Consider the following 20229-nt stretch of genomic DNA (forward strand, 5'->3'; position numbering starts at 1 on the left):
CAAAATTTAATTTCAGCCCACAGTTTTGAATATAAACATATTTAAATTGAGTATGAAATTTCAAAGCTTCAAGATTCTCACTTCATTCTCTTCCACATATCTAATGACATGTAGGGTTATATCAACCACGTGTAAAAGATAAAGACAAGCTCTAAAAAAGAAGAAAAAGTTTTACTTCATAAATCAGTCTTCTTCTTTTCTTTCTTTGCCTTATCCTTTGTTTGTTTTAGAAAGGATGTTTCTTAATTTTGACTTTCCCTTTTATTACATGTCTTCCATGTCTCTATCTATGTCTGAAAATCTTTAGAAGTTTAGCAAGAACCTCCACTAGTTTATCCTTTTTGTTGCTCTTTGGATTTGCTTCGCTTCTTCATAAAAATATCACTTTCCTTTTCAATATATATATAAACTAATAAGCATACTTCAGCAATCCAGCAATTGTTCCAGTTTTGGGAACATGCAAAAGTTCGAACTTTTCAGCCACTGTTACTCTCTTACCAGGTTCACTTTTAATTTACATTGTTTTATGGTGATTTAATGGTTGTTTAGGATGATATTTGATTTGGTTTTGTTTGTTTGTTGCAATTTTTTTGGTTCCCATGTTTGTGCTGATTTTTGTGGTTTCATTTTTGTGTTGATAGGGTTTGATTAAGAAGAAGTTAGGGTTTGGTGTAAAATGTTGGTTTTAAGCTTGAATTCCAAACGGCAAAGGCGGCCTAATGTTAGGTTAGGGGAAATAGGGGATGCGTCTGCTGCTTTTGCATGTGGATTTTCTCAAAAAACTAAGGAAAATTTAGTACATAAAAGATGGAAACCTGATTTTCTCAACTCTCAAGTGAATGAACCTGTTACTGTTGATGAGTTTTCTAAAGGGAAATCACCAGATTTCTTGAACTTGGACCCCGGTTTTTTGCCGGCCGATTTGCAACAGAACAGAGAGAATAAGAACCCCAATTCTTCAAAATTGGGTTTTGATTTGGTTACTGCTGATGAAATTGACATGATGAAGTCTAGTATAAATTTTGGTACCATAACAAGGAAGAGTAGGGTCATGAAACGGCGAGGGCGGATTCGAGAAGGCAACAATTCCGCGTTTCTTTGCAGTGCTTGGACTCAGAGTCCTAAATTTAGCCCTGAATTTAGTGGTGAGGATAGAAAGGAGCACGACGATGAGGAGAAAGAGTTTATGGGGATCGAATCGAATGCTTGCATAGATTCGCAGTACCTATCAGACCATGATGCGGATGAACCTGATAGTTGGCAACAAGGAAATGCTGATGATTGTTATGAAGGAGATAATGCGTTGCTTAGATCAGGTGATGAATGGGACCAAACGAGATATGCGTGTAATGATGTTACCGGTGTCCGAACGTGGTTGGAGGACTTGGGATTCGGTAGGTATGCTGGTATTTTCGAAATGCATGAGGTTGATCAAGAAACTCTGCCTTTGCTTACACTAGATGATCTCAAGGAGATGGGTGTGTTTGCTGTTGGACATCGACGGAAGTTGTACACTGCAATACAACAATTAAGAGGGGGCAATGCTTCTTCGTGAAAACTCTTCGAATAAATTGTGGGTAGTCCTTTTCTTTTTTTGTACTTCACCTCCCTTATGTGCAGGAAAAAAAATATCACAGACGTGTAACTTTTTTGAGTTTCTGACATGGTTTTTTCCCTTAATGTTCCTTTGCTGGCTTTTGTTAATGAGATAAACTTCACCAGTTCATACTTTTATGCGACTTACATGTTTATTATCTCTGCCCCCCTCGAATTATAAAATCTGAACATTATGTGAACTAAAATGGTAACTTGCTTCGAATTTAGGCACATGATTCAGTTTAAATAATCTTCATATCGTCATCGACTTATAAGCTGGTGATACAAGTCAATGTTACTTGGCAGTTGGCATCGAGTCATGCAAAGCTTAGGTATGAACTTTTTGTCTAATGCTAGTGAACGTTTTTCATGAGCTTTACATCTGACATTGAACTGCTCATTGTATTTTTTTCTTACTCTAACTTAGAAGTACTTGAGAAATCCCGTTTACTTAGAATTAAGGATAAAAACCGTGTCTGCGTGGCTTTTTGCCGTTTTCCCTTTCTTTTAAGTGTTGAGAAACATGTATATCCTGATGAAAATAAGTCATAGAATGATTTGAGTATACTTAGTAATTGTCTTAATAGATGTCCGTGTTGTTGTTTTAGCATGAAACAAGCTCTTTTATGTACTATATTGTGATGTCGATATGGAAGTACGTGATCCGAAATGTTAATGTATATCAAAGAATGTACATGAAAATGTTATATGTCATGTTGGTGGTGCCTCAAATTTAGCTAATGCATGCTTCTCCGTGGTTTTTCTTTGTTCAATAGAGCTGATTCGGAGAAATGCTCCACTTTCAGTAGGTATTGCCTTGCTTCATTTTTCTTTAAGTAAACACTTCAATACTTGTATCTGATGCATGTCTGAATATGGGTTATGACCTCCGATCACCGATGGCTCCAAATGAATGGGATAAACTTGAATATAATCGTGTTGGACACATGCCAATATCCAACACAAGTACGTTCGAGTAACATAGGTATTGCACTTGTATTTATGGTTGTTGAACATTGAAACTTAGATGAAGTTTCTCTTGATCTGCAATGGAAATGAAATGGCCCTTTTTCTTCTGCAGATTGTTCTATGTTAGTTTCTTGTAATATTCAGTATTTGAACTTATAAACTTTTTCCATTTCTGTCTCTAAGCTTTTCTTTTTTTGCCCATATTAGTCTCTGGATTCCGTTAAGGTATGATGGGTGAAATTGTATCATGTTATCATTTGAAGAATGACGTGATACAATCTTTTAGCCTCACGTTATCACGTTTTAATGGAATTTAAGTTCAAGATCAGTCAAACCCTCACATGATCGGTTTTTAAATCCAATCAGTTCATTCGGTCAAGATCAAATTTATAAAAAATAAAAATTATGAAATTACAAAATTCGATTTAATTAATTTTTAGATTGGTTTAATCAATCTGTTTTGACTTATAAGTTATTTTTCGGATCAGTATTTCGATTGGTTGTCATTTGATTTGGTTGTCATTTCTAACTTGGAGAAGATTATCAAATTTTTACCAAATTGAATATAGCATTTTCTTTACTGTAATGATTCATATTCCACAAATTTGGTTTAGCGTTGGTGAGTCTTCTTGCTGCTTAGCTGCTGTTGCCCGAAATGAACGAAAGGGAATATATCTGCGCTGCCAATTATTGTATTCGTTCTTTCATATTTATATCAAATTATACCAAATTAAATGGGTTGGTATTAACGTTAAAGTTAAAATATGTCATATTTACTCGTGCTTGTAATTCTATTTGGGTAAATTATAAAATAGTTATTTTTATTTATCTTAAGTTATATTTTAGTAGTTAGTTGTCATTAGTTGACATGAGACGTTAAATCATCATTTTAAATAAAAATTTTAGGTTAAATTATACGGTTTGTCCACATATTATCTCGTTTTGAGTAACTTAACTTTCCTCTTTTTTGTTCTTTTATTTTTTCTTTATTTTCCATCGTAACTTTTTTCTCGTGTTTTTTTTATGTTTTTCATTTGTTAAAAAATTGTTTCAATGCTAGTTCTCATGCCCTCTTTCGCGTAACTGCAATTCCGATAAAAAAATTTCATTACTAATTTAAGCTCAAATAAATGAAAGTTTTAACCCAACTTAAAGTCAGCATATTCTCTGGAGTTAGGGAAATTGGGGTTTTTAAAAATCCTAAAATATAAGGAATAAAATGAAGAAAGCAAGAAATTCTTTTTCCAAAAAGAAAACAAGCGCCAATTACTTGAAGAATTAGTCATGGAGGGCATAAGATTACTTACATGTTGAAATTTTCTTTTATATGACATATTTTTATATGAGCTTCACAGTATCCCTTTCTTCGACATCTCTCTTGACAAGTAGAGGTTAGCTTGTTATAACAGCACATCGGGCCTTTTTTATGAATAATTTCGACGAAAACTCTCATTTTAATTTTTCAATATCCATAATTAGATCTATCAAAAAATAAGAGTTGAGAGACAAATCCTCCTTCCTTCAAAGAGCCCATAAGTACTAACCACATAATCAAGATCATCTTTTAGTACTAACCACATAACCAAGATCACACCAAAAAATGATCAATAACCTACTATAATATCAATTGACAAGCATGATTAAATGCGTGTTAAACAGTATTGTGACTTTAATTGTAACACCTCAAATTAATGCATAGAAAATACATAAAACAATTAGTTACCAACTACATCTGCAAAGTCATGCCTAGATAAAAATTCATTATCCAAATCACCACCTCGAGAAAACTAGTAAAAAACATGCATATTCTAATTTGGTAATATTGAAAATATGATGCCTATGAAAACCCTATTTTCCTAACCCCCTTTTGAATCTTAATTAAAAATAAAAGTAAAAGGATAGGAATGCCTAATATTACTACTATATTTTCCATATAATAAATGCTACTAAACTTATTTGTAAGCTTTCAAAATTGAAACTCGAAAGAAAACGAGAGGTTGATGTGAACAAAGTACCAGAAGAGCCCTCCCTTTCCCACACTGTCCCATTTGCATGTGATTATGTTTTCCCTTAAATTACCCATACAATAAACCGATTAAATCAATATATATATATATGAAATTTCATAATTGATTTTTTTATTTTTAAATATATAAATTTAAATTCTTTGGATTCCATTCAAGAATATTCTTATTTTAAGATTATAAAATACAAAAAAAATGTTATGTGAATGAATTATACTAGAGTTAAGGTATAGGAAATTTGATTAAACGATAAAATATGTTTTAATTAGAATTAATTAAATACTGGTGTCACGGAGTTATGATATTAATAAAAAAAAATTTATATACAAATTAAGTTATCTATTAATATATTAATTTTAAGTGTTTTGTCGAGTTGGTATTACGAATCAATTGGATATCAATTCAGTTATGAAATTATTAAAATTTTGACAGTTAAACAAATTGATTTTTATGTAAAATATTAATAAATATATTTGTTACATAAATATTTTTGCAGCTGTAAATAGTGTATATATATGATAAAATTTACTGATAATGGCATGTTGTTGGATGGATGGAAATTAGGGTTTGTCCCCATAGTGGGCCTGAAACACATCGTCCCCATTGCTGAATGAAGACCAATTATTATGCTTTTATTATTGAAATGGTTGAAGAAGATGGTGATTGCAGTTAGATATTTGGGGATAACATACATACGTAGCCAAACACTATCCTCGCATTTTTCCATGGATCATACCTATTTAAATATGATTTTTTTTAGGGTACATTGCAAATGGACAAAGGTGGATTAGGTTTCAACTTCGGTCATTTAGGATGTCAAACAAAGGGTTGAATTACTGTTCCCTTGGCAAATATGACTTCCTTTTTTTAAAAATCTATTTATTAATTTCATCACATTTATAAAAAATTAAAATTTAGTTTTTTAATTTAATTTATTAAATTTAGTAGGAAAACAATTTTCGAAGTGATAAATGGCTGACCATGAAATATTATTCATTCCTATAAGTAAGGACCAAACACCTGTCTCATAGTTAAGAGATGATGAGAGCAACCACCACACTACACCTCATCTTATGATTGAAATTATTTCATATTTTGCAAAGGTACAAACTTATAGAACAAATCTTATTCAAGTAAGGTCGTATTTAATTTTATCTTTTGAATTAATCTATTTATTTAATTTTACCCGTATTGGAGGATTTTAATAAGAGTTAGTATTTGATACACTAACAATATACTATTTTTATTCCACAATTATCTTTAAAATATTGTCACGAACATCGTACCAAATATTTTTCCTTTTAATAAAAACATATAAATTGTTAATGATTACATGAGGATATTTATATTATTTTAAGTTTTGGTAATTTGGAGTCGAGAGTCGCAAAAGCACGAGAATAGAGAGAAGGATGAGGGCTTAGCATCTTAGAGAGGGAAAGAGAGAGTCCCCTTTCTATGTGGTAACTTGGGATATTTATAGGATAGGTGACGATTCACAAATGGTCCCTTTGAGAAGAGTGCACTCGTTAATAGCAGATAGATTGAAAAAGAATTTGACTGAGTGGTTAAAGACAGGTGACCTGTTCTATGCAATTACGAGACATACGAATAATCGATCATTAAATAATCATCCAGACAATATAAAATAAAAGATCACTTGTAGGTTTCTCTAATTGATTCTCATGTTGTAATATAAATATAACAATTACTATTGATAGAAAGGATAAAATTGAGGTTGACCTCGACTACTATAAAGATGAGATTAGTGTAATGTTTCATCATTGTAGCCAAATGATGATAATTAGATTTTATCAAGAATCTCTTGCAAGTAAGGAAAATACATCCACATTAAACTAAACAAGGAAAATACATTTCAAGAATCAGTTCATCCTTATTGTAAAAAATAAATAAACTCATTTTCAAGCAACTTGATGATAATTAGTGATGCTATTTTTCAACTGAAACGAATAAAATTTTTAATAAAAATGATTAGTTTGTTTTTTAATCTAATATATATGGATTAGTTTACCTATTTTTTAAGTAAAGAGAGTAAAATATAACTTGACTCATAGTATAAAGGGCTTTCATGATACTTTTATTATTGATTTGTTTTTTTTTTACTTTTACATGTAAATATTATTTTAATATGAATAAATATTAAATGTAGTTTATATTTAAAAAAATGGGGCATGTATTTTGTAATATAAGATAATGGTTTAATGATTTATATATAAATATCAATGGTCAAATCTGTTTATTATATCAATTAAAAATATGTATAATTAGCATAAAAAATTAACATCGCAATTAATTGTTTTTATTGTTCAATTTGAAATTTAATAGAAATTAAATTGCTCTGATTTTTTTTAAAGGGATCAATTTGATCAATATCAAAATTGAGAGGGACCAAAAAGATTTTTTTACCTTGAATTGTTGTTATGAATCAATCGAGCATCAAATTAATTAAAAATAAAACCTTTTCTTTTAACAAAATAAGAAATATTATTATGAGATACTTTATCTTTTTATATTTTAAAAAATATATAAAATAAATCATTTAGAAAATAACATATGAGATATAAACAATGTTGTTTGAACTGGATCGGAAACCGGTTGGGATACTGGTTTGGAAAAGAGCTTTTGAATAGATTTACTCGAGAATAGTACGGACTAATTGAATCAAGCGGTTGAACCAATTTTTTTAAAAAAATTTAGTAATTTTTAATCGAATCGGTTGAATTAGTTGAAGTAAAGAAGGTAAGCTATCATGATCTACAAAACCTCAGCATTATAATTTCAACTACTTCATTTGCCCTTTTTTTTTACATATTTTATTATGAAAATATATTTTACATAAAATTTTTCACCCACATCTGTAGTAATCTAATTATAAATAAAGTTTCGAAATATGGTGTTACCAATTCTAATATTTCTTCTTTTATTTGCCAATGAAGCCTTGGCAGGTGGCATTAAATTTGTGAATACTTAATTTTGAGTTGTATGATGTACAACTGTTATACGCGAGTATCTACTTTCATTGGTTGTTTTGCTCAAAAGTTAGTTTTAGTCCTATGGGTTTCCACATTAACTGATCTTGGTTTGATTTTACATTTTAACATATAAATAATATAGCTTTAGCGATTGGAGAGATCTTTTATGAATTAAATTATACATTGATCCGTAAATAATATATAAAAAAAATAGAAATATGTTTTATAAGAAGGGATGGCTGCAGTGCAGGAGCAGCATATATTTCAAAAGGTACGGAGACCTTATCTTAATTTCCATCTGGATTTGGGAAGCCCAATTTCGTACTTTTGCAACGCAACTTTCACGTAATTCCATATTGGAAAAGGGTTAAATTGGTAATTGGAATATAATTTTGTTAGAAGGATATATGTAAAGGGATATTTGGAAGACCAAAGCTCATACAAACTCTTCTTCACTGATGTGATTCTTTTCTTGCAAAAATCTTTGTGTTTCTATAAACTAATATAAAATATTTCATTCCGATTTTGCATTTTGGAGCGAAAATTGTTGCGAGTAATGCAAGACATCCACTCGATCGAAGGTGGCTGCATATTCGGCGGCGGTGGCGGTGGAGGTGGAGGTGGAGGTGGAGGAGGAGGAGACAAAAGGTTACGATCGCACCACCATTACAACCATCAAGCTCTCAAGTGTCCTCGTTGCGATTCTCTCAACACGAAATTCTGTTACTACAACAACTACAACCTCTCTCAGCCACGTCATTTCTGCAAGAGCTGCCGTCATTACTGGACAAAAGGCGGCATCCTCCGTAACGTTCCCGTCGGCGGTGGCTGCCGCAAAGCCAAGCGCACCAAAACCAAAGCTTCGTCCCAAACCACCGCAGTCGCCGCCTCCGCACTGCCGCCTCCGGAGCAACAACACGGTGATCAACGTAAAGCGAATTCTCATTCTAGTAGCGAGAGTTCGAGTCTTACTGCCACTAACTCTAACGTTGCAGTGCCAAATCAAAACAACTACAGTTCTGCCGCTGGCACGGCGGAGGCGGTAACCTCTCATTCTAACTTGATAAATTTGAGTGAACCGAAGTTTTACGGAAACCCTAATAATTTAGGGTTAGAGCCAGGATTGCTAGAACAAGGATCAGACTGCGGGATATTTCCGGAGATTGGGAGTTTTACGAGCTTGATTACATCATCAAACAACGAAACGATGTCGTTTGGTTTCGATAAGGTATTAAACGGGCAAGCACTTGAGCAAGGACAGTGGCAGCAACGGCATCAAAAGATGATGAGGATGGGAGGGGATGAAATCAACGGTGGATTGCTTGATCAGACGGTGCAGGTTGAGTTATCAAATATGCATAGTAGATCAGAGAATGGTTTTGGAGCGTTGGATTGGCAAGGGAATGAAGATCAAGGGTTGTTTGATCTTCCTAACGATGTTGATAAGACATATTGGAGTCAAACACAGTGGCCTGATCAAGATCACCATGGCCTCTATCTCCCGTAAATTATCTCTGACCCTTTTTTCTCCCACTTAAATTATTTATTAACTACAAAATTGAAATAGAGATTAAAAAAAATCTCATAAAATCAAATCTCAAGGCAGGATTTAACTGTTATTTTCGTTATTAATTATGATAATTTCGTCCAAGTGTGTACTTTATACAGTTATATGGGTATATGAATATAACTGTTCCCCCTTTTGTAATTTTTAAAAAAAATGTTTTCTTTCATTTTTATAGTATTGAAGTTTTATTTGGGTGATTTTTCGAACCAGTTTCATCTTCTAGCTTTGTGCATCGTAACGGCTTTCATCGTCATCGTCGTCGTCATAATCATCATCACTAATAATTTAATTATATTAATTAAGGTGAAAACGTTGCCCTTTTTTGGGGTTTTGATAGAAATTGGTTAGGAAGTAGTTGTTTTCGGTAGGTCCAGGGAGAGTTAGTGACTACTGACTGACCAGACCCATGCGCGATTATGACTCCACCGGGGCGGTGATGAGACACCGGGGAACGGCCTTAATGCGTAGGCCCACCCTATGTGTTAGGTTGACTCTTTCGAACCCCCCGGTGGAGCGGATGGATGGTCGGTTTTAAGTGAAAATAATTTTAGTATTTGATATTCTATAATTCAATACGTGTATGATGGCAATTTAAGTGATGATCATGATGGTGGTTAATGGGTGGATTGGCGATGGATAAATGGGGCCAAGGCATGTGCAGAAGCAATAGTGGTGTTTTAAGTCTTACTCCCCACCCACCATTTGAGCCCTTTGATTTTGAGTACATAGGCAAGTGAGTGTACCATATCACATTTGCTACATTGTAGTTTAGTTATAATTCAATGCCCTTTTGATGAAAGGATGATGATTGATGATGGAATGGAAGGAATTGGAATTCAGTTGTTTTTTTGCATCATTTGTGTGCATTAAATGTATGGTTTTGGACCATTGAACTTTAGAGTAGGCAGGGTGTTAAATTAGGTGAGGGTTTTTTTGATGTGGTCCTTTTGGGGGGGTGTTGGATATTGACATCTTTTGCAATATTTGGACTTAGAGGTTGAGTTCTGGGCTGCTATCTCTTAGCCGAAACAATGATAAGGAGACTGCCTTTGCTACAAAGCCTAGATGCGGGGGTTTTTTTTTTTTTGGGGGGGGGGGTGGGGGAGGGGGTTGATCATTATTCATCAACTTGGCTAGAAGGAGTTAGGCTGGACCACCACTGGTCCAGGTTCTCTGCTGTCTCGTTTGGCCAAATGTTTGCTGCTCATGGGTCCGGTGGTCAGTCAGATTTTAGAGCTGAAAACCACGTATGCCTCCAACCCAGATTATCTCGAAATTTAGTAAGGTTTTAACAAAATCTTTTACTCACTGTTTCGGGAATTGGATTGATTAAATTGAAAATCAATTGGAGTATCAAATTGGTGAAAGGAATTGGATCAATTGACCCGTAAATCAATATGGATTGGTTAAATTGGTTGAGCTAATTTTTTATTTTTAATGAATTTTTTATTTTTAATAATGTATGGTTTTGGACCATTGAACTTTAGAGTAGGCAGGGTGTTAAATTAGGTGAGGGTTTTTTTTGATGTGGTCCTTTTGGGGGGGGGGTGTTGGATATTGACATCTTTTGCAATATTTGGACTTAGAGGTTGAGTTCTGGGCTGCTATCTCTTAGCCGAAACAATGATAAGGAGACTGCCTTTGCTACAAAGCCTAGATGCGGGGGTTTTTTTTTTTTTGGGGGGGGGGTGGGGGAGGGGGTTGATCATTATTCATCAACTTGGCTAGAAGGAGTTAGGCTGGACCACCACTGGTCCAGGTTCTCTGCTGTCTCGTTTGGCCAAATGTTTGCTGCTCATGGGTCCGGTGGTCAGTCAGATTTTAGAGCTGAAAACCACGTATGCCTCCAACCCAGATTATCTCGAAATTTAGTAAGGTTTTAACAAAATCTTTTACTCACTGTTTCGGGAATTGGATTGATTAAATTGAAAATCAATTGGAGTATCAAATTGGTGAAAGGAATTGGATCAATTGACCCGTAAATCAATATGGATTGGTTAAATTGGTTGAGCTAATTTTTTATTTTTAATGAATTTTTTATTTTTAATAATGTATGGTTTTGGACCATTGAACTTTAGAGTAGGCAGGGTGTTAAATTAGGTGAGGGTTTTTTTTGATGTGGTCCTTTTGGGGGGGGGTGTTGGATATTGACATCTTTTGCAATATTTGGACTTAGAGGTTGAGTTCTGGGCTGCTATCTCTTAGCCGAAACAATGATAAGGAGACTGCCTTTGCTACAAAGCCTAGATGCGGGGGTTTTTTTTTTTTTGGGGGGGGGGTGGGGGAGGGGGTTGATCATTATTCATCAACTTGGCTAGAAGGAGTTAGGCTGGACCACCACTGGTCCAGGTTCTCTGCTGTCTCGTTTGGCCAAATGTTTGCTGCTCATGGGTCCGGTGGTCAGTCAGATTTTAGAGCTGAAAACCACGTATGCCTCCAACCCAGATTATCTCGAAATTTAGTAAGGTTTTAACAAAATCTTTTACTCACTGTTTCGGGAATTGGATTGATTAAATTGAAAATCAATTGGAGTATCAAATTGGTGAAAGGAATTGGATCAATTGACCCGTAAATCAATATGGATTGGTTAAATTGGTTGAGCTAATTTTTTATTTTTAATGAATTTTTAATAATTTATTTGATTGAAATGAATTAATTGAGTCGATTCAAAAAAGAACTAGTAGATTAATCGGTTTGACTATCTGTCCAATTTTGAAAACTTTGGTTATAGCTAAATGAACTAGGATATAAAACAGAAATCCACATTCGATTTAAGTCTAACATTCGATTCAGTTTTTAAATTGATATGATTTTAATTCGAAACATACTATAATTTTTATTTTTTTTCTTAAATTTCGATCAATTGTACTCTTTAACTATACAGTCTCTCATTATAGTTGTGGTTTGATGGAATGCAACATTAAGGTACCATCGGATTCTGTAAATTTCTTTTAAGCAAAAGGACAAACAAACAAAAAAACATTGGCCACTGCTAAGAAACATCCTGATAGAGAAACCTAGCCGGCAATGGCTGGACAGGTTATAGTCATGTGAGCTGCCTTTTTTGTTTTTAACCAGATGCCCCATCCAGCAGGTTATATACTATTTTCATGAGCAGCAAAACCCTCTGCTAATGACAAAAAAATCGATATCTATTAAACAAGATCTCCATATCTTAACTTCAAGTACTATGAATGAAAAAAGAAGAAGCAAGTGTCCACAGAGAAGAGGTTTCCCTTCCGAACCTACTCGGAACTCAACCGGAGTCTTTCTCTCTCTCATTTATCTAGATTTTATTCACAAGGTCAAAGAGCCAACTTCTCCATTTTTCTTCTTTGAGTTGGCTATTATATTGGTGTTGTACTGAAGGTGAAATATCTCAAAAACCAGTTCAATTCAAGACCAACGAAGATGGTTGGCCGGTGGTCATAGAATGGCCCAATACACCAAGCATGAGGCAAATATTTGCCTTGATAACCAAATGGGAAGGATCATTTAAAGATTTAACTAGCAAGGGACCATGTTGTCTCCAATAGCCATGGACGGCGACTGAAAACTAGCACCTCAAAAAAGTTAGGCACATGGAGGTGGTCCTTCACTCAAATGACTCCTTGCTTCTCTCTGGCGCCCTTTACTTTGTAGCCATGATTTTGACGTGCCAGAAATTAGTAAACATCTACTACATGGTTCATAATGACTTTACTCTGAGGCTCATGCAAATGACGCTCATGTCTCCGGTTTGAATTTCATACACATATGACCTAAACTCGAAATGGTTTGATTTCTTGCCAGGGAAAATGACCTCAAACGTGTGCAAAGGTCTGAAAGTGAAGAGCCGGCTTTGATTTGCTAGTCAAAGGTGACAAAGTTACAATATCTTAGCTGGACACATGAGAGGAAACTATAATTATGCCGTAAACAGCCAGCAAGGAACTTTCAGCCATGGCTACGCATGTCTCTATCCATGTCCATTTCCGACAAACTTAAGCCAACTCCTGATTCTGGACCAGCATTGATGAAAACCTGATTATCCTGCATATATTCAGACATGAGTATGGAGTATGATCCTCCAAATACCTACATTTCCAGGTAACATCTCAAGGACATTATTGAATCTCAGGTAAAACTAGTATAAAACCTTGCAAATCTGGAACAGCAGATAAGAAATGGAAACTAATGAAAATGACAAAAAACAGAACTGACTTGTATAAATATTAAATTTTTTTTTTGTACCAGTCATAGACAGTATAAAGAAAGAAAAAGAGACAAGCTTTGTCTTATTTGTTTTTGCACCCAACAGACTTCACAATTTGTTGAATGATAATGTTGGAAGGTAAAAGAACACTCTGTATGACAATTGACAAACGTCATTGCTAATTTTATCTTTCTAATATGACACCATTGTTGAAAATCATGATGTTTTTAGAATCCTGCAGAGCATTACAAATGAAAATTGTATCAGATATGAGGAATTAGAATTGCTGTTGGTACAAAAGAAGCAATTAAAGAGCCACATACAGCAGAGAAAACAGGTTTTCCAACTTTGGTGCTTCTTCGGCCGTCTCGGGTCAGCTTCTGCCATTCTTACCGGGCTGCCGTTCCATTCCGTTGGCAATCTGTTTTGTAAAAAACCAATCAATGAGCCATCGATGTTTACGGGGTAACTGAGAAAAGGAAATGGGATCATGAAGAGGGAACAAGTTACATGGGAAAAGCAAATGAATGAGAGCTGGCAGTGCTACTACTTGACCGCAGAGACATGCTACCGGAACATGGTATTGGACTCGCTGCAATGGAACCACAATCACCAGAAGCCATTTTGTTAACGATGCTTTGACTCAGGCCTGTTAGGCTTCTCGGTAAGCCTTCGGTTTTATGAGGCTGTTGACACTCTGAACCTTGTAAAAATTCCTCAAGGTTGCTCATGGTAGTCTTATCATGCGAGTGAACGTCTCTTCCATCGGAATCTTCATCATCATCATCCTTCATTAAGTCCTCAAGAGCATGCCTTTTCCTTGCATAATTCTGAAAATCTTGTTCAATCTCATTGGAAATAGATGACAATATACTAAGAGATTTTCCAGGTTCTTCACTATCACCATTCACATCTGTATTATACTTGGAATAGATACCCTTATACTTCAGTCGATTCCGCGAAGGAACTTCCCTGTCTATGAAAATATCCTTGATTGACTGATAATCACTCTCTTGAATAAATACAACCAGCTCCGGCGCACCAGATGCCAAAAAGGTCTCGCTCATATCATGAACTTTGTTTTCTTCCTTTCGCCTTTCTACTTCACTAGGACTTGCCATATACGATGCTCCTTGTATCGGATTCTTCCGAGCCATGAAATCATTAACTCCAAGGTTCTTGATTCCTCCATCACCCTTTTGTCCATTAACTTCTATATTGGTCTTTGCCTTATATCTTCTCATCCCTGCAGTGATTTACGAGCCAAGAGCATGAGCATGACAATGGATTCTCTATATATATACGGCAGCTTCAAATTGCAGAGAAATTGTACATAACAAATTCACTTTCATATATGCCTATACTCATTTATGAATATATGCCGGAGATAAGTGTAGAATACGAGTACTTCCAAGGAAAATGAAAAGACCGGGAGATATCTTGAAACTATAACATAGTCAAGCATTAATCAAAAAGTGTATATCATCAATATATATGTATATATATATCTTCATACAAATTAAAAACAATCATCAATGCAATTGTTTATCCACAAAATCAACATCCATGCTTGTAAGGGAACTTGATATTTTAAAATAAACATCAATGTATCATTGGTAATATATATTGGAAAATTACCAAGTTAATATACTCCAGCTGGTACTAATTCTTAGCAAAAACAAGTTGTTCTCTTAAATATCTGCAGTTACCTGAAAAATCTCAGAAACCAAAAATGAATGAAAATGTCAATATTCCATAGCAAAGTTGACAAGATATGAAGAATGTTTGGCATTGTGCTGTCACTAACCAGTATGTCCCATCTCTGAATAAAGGCTATTTCTTTCCAATTATTGAAAATTAGAGACTAATTCATCCCCTGCATGATGATGATATATACAAGAGAATTTGTATAGTTACACAAAAGAAACCAAATATTGGTGAAATCTATATCTATTGAAAATTTGGGTACTCACTGAAAAAAAAGAAGGAATTACAAAATTGATTCCCCTATCGCAAAACTTAGAAGAAAATCAATGGAGAAAAAGCCATACATATAAAAGTTAAAAAAAAAAATCCAACACAATAAATTCTGCATTTGTCAAATAAGATTAATCAAATAACTTGTAACAAAAGAACGCTACCTTGAGTTAGCAAAGGAAAAACCCAGAAAATTTTCTGCACTTGCTTCCGTGATAAACAAGTGATTAATAATAATAGAAAAAAAGGCTAAAATACAAATCAGCCAGTGGGATGGTTAAAGGAATTGAGGGCAGTTGAAAAAGGGAAGAAAAAGCAAAGAAGGTTAAGAAATAAATGGACAGCTCACAATATTAAATATCAATAAAACCATAAACTTCCAATTTGTAAACATAAACGTTTTCTCATTTCTTTTAATATTTCATGTTTGAAAGAAAGGTATATTGTTGCGGATTGAGTCTTTTAACTCAAATAATTTTAGATAATTATACATAAATTTTTTAATTTTGTAAAACATGTTTTTTTTAAAATAATATTATTAGTTTAATTGATTGAGATTAATGATTTGTTTTTTTTAAAAATATTATTACTTTAATTTATTGAGATAAATGCTGTTTTTAAAAAAAATATATTTTTGGTAATTAATAATGGTTAGTAATTTAGAGTTGCAAAAGAAATATGTAGTTATATCAACAAATTATACATTGTTTTTTTTTATTTAACCGTTTTTTCAATAAATTATAATAAATTATACATGATTTTTTATCTAACTTTTTAAAAGATGTTTTTTTTTAAATTAATTGATTAAGATAAATGCTTTGAGATAACCCCACATGAATTAAATGATGAGAATAGAAACATTACATTGCACCTCAAGGTTGTAGTTTATAGAGTTTGTACAATATGATGATAGTCTTTTAATTAATTGATTGATTAAGTTTTATCTCAAGTTATCGATTGAGTTTTAATTCGATTGACATCGATATTGTTGCCAGTGCAGGAGGACGTGCGTTCAAGCGCGTTGAAGCGCATTATCTTCCTATTTAAGGGTTGGGAAGGGGTTATAGATAATTCTAGACATTGTATCAAAAAGAGCAAATATGATAACAATCTATAATGAGATTAATGTTAAAAAAAATGTTTTAGTTTAAGTTATAAGCTTGAGTCACAAGTCGAGACTAGATTTTGATTTGATTGGGAAAATTAAAAGATAGGAGAATTTTGGACATTCAAGTTTGTAAGGAACAAACTAAATTAATTCATAACATGTTTGATTTGAATGTTATATTGTTTGATTGTGGGATTCTAACATAGTTTATATATTTATATTTTCATACGTAGTTAAAGATGAAGTCAGTCTGTCGAAAGACAAAAGAAAAGTGAAAGTCGTCGAGGAATAACAGTTTGTACTTTCATAATTTTCTTCCTTTCATGAATTTAATTATATAACTAATCCTGTTAAATTGTGATGATAAATGGCACTTTGAATATGTTTGCTATGCCTTGTTGAATTTTGTTACAATTAGTAAGTTTGTCATGTATGTGTGTACAAATTCACTATAATATTATGATGTTTTTTACTATGATATCATGATAAAAATGTGTGAAATGTAATGTTATTGTTGAATAAATGATGGAGAATGATATTGAGAAATTGATAATGTATGATTTGATATAAAAGGTTGAAACTATGATTATTACATGATCATTATGAGAATTATGAAATTACCCTATTAAATATGTTAGACATAGTACGATATAGTTGGCATGTTATAGGATTCATATATGTTGTTGGTGGGAGCATTCTGACACTTCGGTGTGATTCATTTTTGTGGAATGTTAGAGGAGCAATGCATTTATGCCTTCTTAGCACTTTGATGCTTATTGTAGAGTGTTAGGGGATTAATCCGCACACCCGTACACTTATGTATGCATCCAGTTAATAGAGGTTAAAAGTAAATAATGATTTTTCATTTTGATTTTAATAATGAAAAGTTATTTTGATACTCATAATCAAATGTCATCTTGATTCTGAATATGATATAACATTCTGGTTTTGATAATTGAATGTTATCCTAATCATGAAAATGATATGTGAAATTGGTCATGAAAATAATGAATATGAAATTATTCTAATAATGATATGATATCTTGATGTTGATAAAATGCTAGAAGGTGGAATTGATTTAATGAATTGGATATAAAGTATTAGTAACATGTTTATGAGCTTAATGTTTTTATGTTTTGAATTCAAATTATGTTAATACCACTGAGTATATAATATTCAGTGTGCAAATTAGTTTGTATCTGTGTGCATGCTTGATTTAAGTTCTTGAAGTGATCGCGAGTTCGGCAGCATCCAAAACATCAACTTTCTCAGCTCAACAATCTTTTATAATCTTTTACAATGATGCATGTGTTAGTAGTTTGCTAGTTTTGATGCTTGGTTTAAGTAGTTAAAAGCATGTGTTTAGCTTGCTTAATTAACTACTTGCTTATATTAAAATGTGATGCATGGAATGCTATGAATTTAAAATGTTTGATTGTGTTTTTAAAGGTCAATTTGGTGTGATGTGGTATAACTTTGGTGTGAATTAGTTGGCTTTAGGATATCACTTTTATGTTTGAGATAATGCACATTTTGGCATTTTACCATTTGGTCTCAAGATAAGGAGATCATTGTCTTGTGATATCAAGAATAAATTGATCGTTCTAGATATTTTGAACATGTCTCGAGACGTACATTGTCAAGTCTCGAGATAATTGATACTTTGTCTCGAGACTAATAAACATCGAACCTAAAATAATTTTTGCTTTATTTTTAAGCTTGAGATAAAAATCGTTTTGTCTCGAGACATCCAAACATCGAATCTAAACTTCTGAAACAAGGGAGCTATGTTTCGAGACATGAACTTCAATGTCTTGAGACACACTGTTGAAATTGACATACTGAGTTCAGATTCGAATCCTATCTCCATATTTGACCCGTTTAACTCTGAAACATTCTATGTAGGATCTTTTAACATTAATTAATCACGTTTATGCATATAATTGAGTATGTATGGAATTTAATATGACTGAATGCCAAAATTAATTGTGAAATTAATTGAGATAGTTTGAGTTACTTTGATAACGTAATGTGACGTCATGCATTCAGATTCGGTAATTAGATAAGGTGTAAGGTGTCACAAATAAAATTCAAAAATAGATTCATCTTCATGCATTTTTAAAATTTCAAAACTGCACACAACATCATTTTCTTCATGTTGGTTTTGCAAGATTGTCCATGTCTTAGCGGATTCACAAATAGAAATGACTTTAAGTTGGTCCAAGTCAACTTCACTAAAAATGACATTTAGAGCTTGTAATTTTCCATGAGTAACCCTTCTTTCTTCAGTAGTATGTATTCTTCTTTCTTTAGGATGTGTGGTGCCATCAGCAACAATCACAATAGGTCGAGTCCACCAATTTTTAATAGCTTCTTAAGCTTCTTCATTAATAGACATGATAAAAGCTCTCATACGTAGTTTATTTAATCAAGTAGCAACTAGGGTTGAGTAATCAAATTACCTTCCTTCGTGGACTCCATGGCTACAAACAAAACAAAGGATCACCTTCAAACTACTCTTGAAATCTACTCTGATACCAATTGAAAAATCTATGATTTGTTGAGGTTAAAGTCCAATCTACTCTTATATAACCGTTAATTGCTGCTTCAATAAAGTATCCCAATGTTACAAACACTCACCCTGGAAACCTCACTTACAATAAGGTTTACTCCAACCATGTGAGGTAATGCAGCCTATTTATATGCTAAGATAAACACATTCTCCAAGCAAATAAGGAGATAAATCAACATTTAAAGTAAATGAATTATCCATACAAAATCTCCTCTTTTAATTTTTGAAAATGCTTCCTCTCCAATTAAATCTGATCAGCTTTATCTATTTGGGTTTTGCAGAACTCCAAGATTCCTTAGGTAAGGAAGCACATGGAAGGAGCTTCTTATTCGAATATTCTATTAGTCAACTGTGAAATCGTTCAAATATAGACTTCAGATAGAATTCGTCGCATACTTGTTTATCTATGAACACATTTAGAAGAATGTCCAGAGTTGAAGAGGGAATGCTTTGTTATAGAATATGGTGCACTTAACCATGATGACGGGTTATTACTTTTATTATTATATGAAGGAATCGAAAGTATCATCTACCTTTCTCAAAAGCCTTTATTAATCTGCTGTAGGGGGTGATTCTAAAACCTTAATGTTTGTACAAATCAGCCCTTCGGAGCAGAACTTAGGTGAGACCCTTAGTTGATTAAATTTTGCAAGTCGGGTTCGAGGAGTGGAGTTGGGTCCGGTAAAGACACAGGTTGACACTGCTGAGCTTCAAAAATTGAAACAGATGGTAAGCTAATTACTTAATGTACAGAGCCTAACACAAAACTAGAACATGAAGTGGATATCTTCTGGAACTAAAACCTAAACATGTACTTTTCTTGCCTCATCTTCCTGTTGATCTATGGAAGCTTGACAAAGCCAAGCAAGAATTGAAATCAAAAGATGGTGCTTTAAGAAAGTCAGTGGAGAACTTTCACAACTTAGAGGATAAAGCCGAAGGCAAGGATCAACTTTGCAAGGCCAAAGAAGAAAAGCTCAATGAACTTGAAAACCAGCTTTCATCCAAGACAGAGTTATGTAGATAATTAGACAGGCAATTGTGGCAACTTTCAGAAAGAATGATGGAAAAGGAAGAAATTTGCTCAAATTTCCAGCAAAAGGTTGGTTGTCAACTGAACAATCTAGTTTTCTATCCTTTCACTTTATTTTGCCTTCAAATTGACCCAATGCAGGTTGTGGAGCTCGAGCACAAACTGAAAGAACATGTTCCGCTGTTATGGCCATCGCTC

At 33.5% G+C, this 20229-nt stretch overlaps 3 protein-coding genes and 1 long non-coding RNA gene across 6 annotated transcripts; 3 read left to right on the plus strand and 1 right to left on the minus strand.

Annotated features, from left to right (window-relative positions):
- Positions 1 to 75: 75 nt before the first annotated feature.
- On the plus strand, positions 76 to 2676 carry LOC107953345 (uncharacterized). Of its 2 annotated transcripts, XR_001699188.2 has the most exons (4): positions 76 to 501; positions 642 to 1573; positions 1825 to 1928; positions 2373 to 2676. XR_001699188.2 is itself a non-coding variant. In XM_016888631.2 (3 exons), the coding sequence occupies exon 2, from the start codon at positions 677 to 679 to the stop codon at positions 1553 to 1555; it is 879 nt and encodes a 292-aa protein (XP_016744120.2). In that variant the 5' UTR covers positions 76 to 501; positions 642 to 676; the 3' UTR covers positions 1556 to 1573; positions 1825 to 2676. The 2 variants fall into 2 exon arrangements, 1 of the variants encoding a protein (XP_016744120.2); XM_016888631.2 differs by having other exon boundaries at positions 1825 to 2676.
- Positions 2677 to 7789: 5113 nt separating this feature from the next.
- On the plus strand, positions 7790 to 9343 carry LOC107953344 (dof zinc finger protein DOF5.4). The gene has a single exon (XM_016888629.2). It carries the CDS (start codon positions 8136 to 8138, stop codon positions 9084 to 9086), a length of 951 nt encoding a protein of 316 aa, XP_016744118.2. The 5' UTR covers positions 7790 to 8135; the 3' UTR covers positions 9087 to 9343.
- Positions 9344 to 12052: 2709 nt separating this feature from the next.
- On the plus strand, positions 12053 to 14241 carry LOC107953343 (uncharacterized). Its single transcript, XR_005916035.1, has 2 exons — positions 12053 to 13235; positions 13573 to 14241. It is a non-coding gene; the product is annotated as an uncharacterized lncRNA (long non-coding RNA).
- LOC107953341 (uncharacterized) lies at positions 13330 to 15681 on the minus strand. 2 transcript variants are annotated; one of them, XM_016888628.2, is made up of 7 exons: positions 15483 to 15681; positions 15315 to 15359; positions 15149 to 15217; positions 14980 to 15050; positions 13852 to 14587; positions 13665 to 13762; positions 13330 to 13576 (listed from the first exon to the last, which is right to left on the minus strand). In XM_016888628.2, coding segments are annotated over exons 5-7 (834 nt in total). In that variant the 5' UTR covers positions 14586 to 14587; positions 14980 to 15050; positions 15149 to 15217; positions 15315 to 15359; positions 15483 to 15681; the 3' UTR covers positions 13330 to 13574. The 2 variants fall into 2 exon arrangements, with proteins under 2 accessions (XP_016744117.1, XP_016744116.1); XM_016888627.2 differs by lacking the exon at positions 15315 to 15359.
- Positions 15682 to 20229: the final 4548 nt, after the last annotated feature.

The sequence above is a fragment of the Gossypium hirsutum genome, chromosome D07, assembly GCF_007990345.1.
Source record: "Gossypium hirsutum isolate 1008001.06 chromosome D07, Gossypium_hirsutum_v2.1, whole genome shotgun sequence".
NCBI lineage: Eukaryota > Viridiplantae > Streptophyta > Magnoliopsida > Malvales > Malvaceae > Gossypium > Gossypium hirsutum.

What these genes read in the sequence shown, in the direction of transcription:
- LOC107953345 (XM_016888631.2), top strand. Translation starts at nt 677, where the DNA reads ATGTTGGTTTTAAGCTTGAATTCCAAACGGCAAAGGCGGCCTAATGTT.
- LOC107953344 (XM_016888629.2), top strand. Translation starts at nt 8,136, where the DNA reads ATGCAAGACATCCACTCGATCGAAGGTGGCTGCATATTCGGCGGCGGT.
- LOC107953341 (XM_016888627.2), bottom strand. Translation starts at nt 14,585, where the DNA reads ATGAGAAGATATAAGGCAAAGACCAATATAGAAGTTAATGGACAAAAG. An exon ending in CATTCATTTGCTTTTCCCAT is followed by an intron (nt 13,763 to 13,851) that starts GTAACTTGTTCC and finishes TTTACAAAACAG; the next exon opens with ATTGCCAACGGAATGGAACG.